Source organism: Guillardia theta (assembly GCF_000315625.1).
Source record: "Guillardia theta CCMP2712 unplaced genomic scaffold GUITHscaffold_19, whole genome shotgun sequence".
Lineage (NCBI taxonomy): Eukaryota > Cryptophyceae > Pyrenomonadales > Geminigeraceae > Guillardia > Guillardia theta.
This window is the reverse complement of record NW_005434655.1, coordinates 171,190-176,181: the sequence shown is the minus strand read 5'-3', so window position 1 is coordinate 176,181 and position 4,992 is coordinate 171,190. Positions and strand designations below refer to the sequence as shown.

The 4,992-nt window shown below is 59.3% G+C and overlaps 1 protein-coding gene across 1 annotated transcript; it reads left to right on the top strand.

The window, feature by feature from the left end:
• Positions 1 to 3,168: 3,168 nt before the first annotated feature.
• Positions 3,169 to 4,937, top strand: GUITHDRAFT_136191 (hypothetical protein; the record flags this gene model as incomplete). The annotated part of the gene is made up of 5 exons (XM_005835925.1): positions 3,169 to 3,337; positions 3,560 to 3,806; positions 4,027 to 4,496; positions 4,695 to 4,777; positions 4,899 to 4,937. 5 exons carry the CDS (start codon positions 3,169 to 3,171, stop codon positions 4,935 to 4,937), a joined length of 1,008 nt encoding a protein of 335 aa, XP_005835982.1.
• Between the last annotated feature and the right edge of the window lie 55 nt (positions 4,938 to 4,992).

The following is a 4,992-nucleotide window of genomic DNA, read 5'->3' as shown; positions in this document are numbered from 1 at the left end:
GCAGACGGAAGAGTGAGTGTAGAACGCGTTAGACATCGAGGGTGACGGGGGGAGGAGGGGAGGGGGCGAGGGGCAGGCTGCTGCGAGGGCGGGGGGAGACGGTGAGGACAGAGGAGAGGGGAGTCTTCATGGAGGAGAAGGCCGAGGAAGAGGTCAGAGGGGAGGGCTTGAAGAGAGAAGCTTGTTGCAGCAGACAGAGAGAGAGAGGACGAGCGAGCGGTGGGCAGGAGGGGAGGGGAGCTATAAAAGGGGGTAGTTGGAGCGACTGTAAGCTATATATCAAAATCTTTTGTTGGTATGAGGAGCGACTGTTCCTGCTTTAACAGGCTATATTTCGTCGCCAGACCTTGAAGGGAGACAGGAGTCATGGGCCTTTCCTGTCAGCTGACAGTCAAAGTTGTCCCCGGACCTTCGGAGGTAATTTTGAAAGGAGCTCGGTTGGCAGGGAGAAGCCGATAAATAGATCTGACAGGTAGAGTCACGTGACCGTTGCGAGAGTCAAACGTGCTGCTTCCTCAACATCTGACTCTGACAGTCAAAAGTCATCATACCGCCTGCCTTGCGGATACGATGTAGAGCGACAAGACGATCCTATCAGAGCTCTGTGAAGGCGAGCTCAAGCCTGCGCAGGAAGGAGTCTTATTGAGGGGAGGGGAGCGATAAAAGGACTGTCTCTGCTTTAACAGGCTATATTTCGTCGCCAGACCTTGAAGGGGGACAGGAGTCATGGGCCTTTCCTGTCAGCTGACAGTCAAAGTTGTCCCCGGACCTTCGGAGGCAATTTTGAAAGGAGCTCGGTTGGCAGGGAGAGGGCGCTACCTTAAAAAGGGTTATATTTCATAAATAGATCTGACAGGTAGAGTCACGTGACCGTTGCGAGAGTCAAACGTGCTGGCTCCTCAACATCTGACTCTGACAGGCAAGTCATCATACCGCCTGCCTTGCGGATACGATGTAGAGCGACACGACGATCCCATCAGAGCTCTGTGAAGGCGAGCTCAAGCCTGCGCAGTAACCAGTCTTATTGAGCAGGACGGGGCAGCAAGAGAAGCTATGGTCGGGTCGTGTCTTACAGCCACGAGGGCAGCAAGGCTACTGGACTTGGGGAGTACAACCCCTGTTGGGCGACAGAGAGTGCCGAGTACGGGTGGTACCTCACCTTTGCGTGTGGTCCCGCGGAGGTGCCTTGAGCATTTGCCATGGACATCTGCCACCCGTAAAGCTGCGGGGGGTGACCGAACCTCACTCAGGTGCCCTCAGAGCTGCGCTCGTCCTGGTGCTGTCAACGACCTCCCTCTCCAAGGCCTCAAGCCGTTGAAGCACGTCCTCACACCCTCATAGTCTCGGGGCGAGCTCTGGGCCTGCTCCTCCTCCTTGGACCAGCTCGACCAGTCACTCGGTCTCGAGCTCCGACCTCCTATCACGTCCGGTCCTGACTCAGCCTCTGCCGCTCTCAGGCTCCTCCCCGTCGAGGCGTCTCTAGCCCTCGCCTGCCTCTACTGCTGGGATTGCGACTGTGCAGGTCTTGCCGTAGACTCACAGGACGCACGCACTGTCTCCTGGTGCTCAAGGCCCCGTTTATTTACTTGCCAAGCTCCCTTTCAAGCCTAGCCCATACACACACTCTGCTTACATCAGCTCTGCTGCCCTGCTACACCCTCGGGCGTTACCAACCCTTCGCCTGCCCCCTCATCTCCCTCTGCCTCCCCGGCCCTCCACCAGGAAGCCCGTCCCCGCCACGTGCTTCATGCTGTCCTCAAGCAGGTCGAAGAGCCCCAGGTCGATCCACCTCAGCCTCCGGTACGTGCAGCCCGAGGGCTTGTCTGCCGGGCCGCGGCCTCCCGAGCTACAGCCCTGGGGCGCTGCTTGGCTGCAGCCCTGGGGCGCTGAGGTCGGCGGCTTGGCCGGGGCTCTCGCGGCCTTGTACGGCCACCTTTGTACGCCCAGGCGGCGGCAAGCGAGCTTGAGGGAGGAGAGCGAGACCCCGAGACATCGAGCAGCGACAGGCTGAGGCAGACGGAAGAGCGGCCTGAGCGTCTCCATGTCGAGGGTGACGGGGGGAGGAGGGGAGGGGGCGAGGGGCAGGCTGCTGCGAGGGCGGGGGGAGACGGTGGTGACAGAGGAGAGGGGAGTCTTCATGGAGGAGACGGAGTCACAGGAAGGGAGGGGAGTGGAAGGAATTCAGATTGAGACGGGGAAGCTTGCTCAGGAGTTACGAAAGGATTCATGTTGCCAATCTCAGACAGTCAAAGTCGAGCAGGAATTAACTGACGGTAACGTGACCGTAACGTGACAGTTGAACTCTCTGAGGGGTAAATCGTCCCGACGGTCTCAGTGTTTTGACCAAGTTTGGGGGACAGCAGTCGGCAGGATTGGGTTTGGTTCTCGCTGTCTTTCTCTTGCGAGTCGTCGTTTGGCCTGTGCACGGCGACGGACCGTGTCAGGGTCAAGAGTCTCAGTCTTTGACTCTCAGGCCCATGTTCCGTGTTCCGTCCAGTTAAAATGACTATGAAGTACTAGTGACCGTCCGACAAGGACGGCATCACGAGAGTCGACCGTCCGACTGCAGGAGCCCCTGAGGCTTGATCGGACTCTGCCGCAGTGCGGGGGCCGGCCACACGGCCGGCGCGCCGTCCGATCGTGCACGCCGCCGGTCGCACTGAGGCCAAACGCCGGGCCGGGCGACCATCGGACAAGAGAAAAAACCCGGTCCGGGGGCCAACGTGGCACCTGCCGCGCCGATTGCTATCCCCCAAACTTACTGTGACTAGTAACTCAGTGCCATGATACCTGGCCGGAGGCCTCGGTCCCGAGTCCCGGTCCGGGGGCCGCCGGGCCGGGCTCCGAGTCGGCATGATCATCGGATCCGCACTCCGCCCGCCCCGGGGCCCCGCCCGGGCGGGCCCGGGACCGCGCGGCTGTCAGTGCTCCGAAGGTCCTGGCGAGGCGGGTTGGGGAGAGAAGGGAAGGGAGAGAGGGATAGAGAGCAGAGACGGGGAAGACAACCGGGAGCAATGGAAGCATTTTCTGAAGCAAGGGATGTGCAGATGAAGCCGAGAGGGAGTGGGACGACAGAGCTCCACGAAGGCCCACGTTTTGTGCCTTGATCATGACATGCCAATGATTCCAAACCTGTTGTGTGAGAATCGCCAACATCGTTCTACCGCCATGCGCTGCACGACATTCTCTGCAACGCTCCTTCTCCTGCTGACCTCCCTTCCAGTCACCCTTGTCACCAAGTTCGAGACAATGTCCGTGCTGTCAGGAGCTCGAGCGGATGGTGCAAGGGCTCAGTCTGGTGGGAGGAGGGATTGGTGCACAGTCTGCGCGATGAGAAGTGAGGCGCTGAGATTGAAAGGAGGAGCAGACGACTTGCAGCATGACGCTTACCGAGGAGGAGAAGCAGCTGCAGCTGCTGCGGCTGCTGCTGCTGCTGCTGCGGCTGCGACAACGGGGGAAGATGGGGGAGCTGGAGGAGCGGCAGGGGCGGCAGGGGCGGTAGGAGAGACAGCTCCTGAAGAGGGAAAGGAATTTCAGTCTCAATACGCGTTTGGTACAGGACAGGAACAAGGAGGAGAGCTAGGAGAAGGCGGGGGGGAGGGAGGAGAGGAGGAGGAGGAGGAGGAGGATATGCCAATGATGAATATGCTGGATGAGATGGAGAAGCAGGCGCGGCATCATCGCAAGAAGGAGGAGCAGGAGGAGATTCCGGAAACGATGGATGAGATGGGTCTGGAGGACATCTCTATCTCCGAGGAGAACCCTGAGTTCAGAAGATTGACGGACATCATGGACTTTGGTTCGAGGTAGCATCTCCTCCTCTCTGCTCCTCCTCCTGTCCCTCCCCTTGCTTCCTGCTTCCTGCTTCCTGCTTCCTGTCCCCTTTCTTGCACCAGACTCTTCTCCCCTTCCCCTGTCCTATTCTCCTGCCCTGCTCTGTGTCCATGCCTCCTGTCCTGGTCCTGCTTACTGCCTTGGATTGACTTCTGCTCTTCCTCCCTCCCCCTGCCTCGCCTCCTCCTGCAGGTATCAAAACCTCAAGACTAAGGGCTGGACGGTGCTGGAGAGCAACCGGCTGTACTGGGGGCTCCGGAGCTTCGGTTCTGACTTTCAGTTCCTGCAGCGGAACCTGTTTCCCAACAGGACGGTGCAGGAGCTGAAAAGGAAGTACCACAGTGATGCCAGGAGGCGGCCATGGCTGATCGACCACGCCATGGAGAACAGGGTCGACTTCACCCCGCAGGACTTCGCTCGTTTCCCAGACCAGCCCAACATGGAGGAGGGAGAGGAGGGGCAGGGAGCAAGGCAGGAGTTGGCGGGTTGGGAGAGGATGGGGCAGCTACTGGGGTTTAACGTGGAGGATGGTATGCTGACGCTAACGGGGGACTTGAACGATCCGAACCATCCTCTCAACGCTGCTCCTCCTATCCCCTGGGATTACGCGAAGGAGAAGATGATAGGGGAGAAGCACCGGATCTTGGCGGGTTATGGGAAAGGTGAGCAGGAGAGAGCTAGCAGGAGGGAGTGGATGGAAGCGAGGGGGAGCAAGAGGAGAGGAGGAGAGGAGGAGAGGAGGAGAGGAGGAGAGGAAGAGGCAAGACGGTGAGGAATCATGAGTGAGTCGCAAGGTGTCAACTTTCAGCTCTGAGCTCCTCTGCTGCTTCTCCTCACGTCGCTGACTTGTTTCCTGGCAGAAAAGCTGGAGAGTCGAAACTACTGGAAGAATCTCTCGAGCAGTCAAGCACAGGGGGAAGTGCAGCACCCTCGCGGAATGGCGGTGAGAAGGAGGAGGAGGAAGCTGAGAGAGGCGAAACGTGGAGGGGAGAGGGAGGGGGAGGAGGAGGGAGGGAGGGAGGGAGGAGAGAGGCAAAAGAATGAGAGGGAGTTTGTTTGCTCAGCTTGTCACTTCACTTCCCCCAGGCTTCAGTGGGTCTTGAAGTGCTTCCTCCAGATCTGCAGCAGGAGGTCGGAAGGGATGGAAGAGGAGGAGCT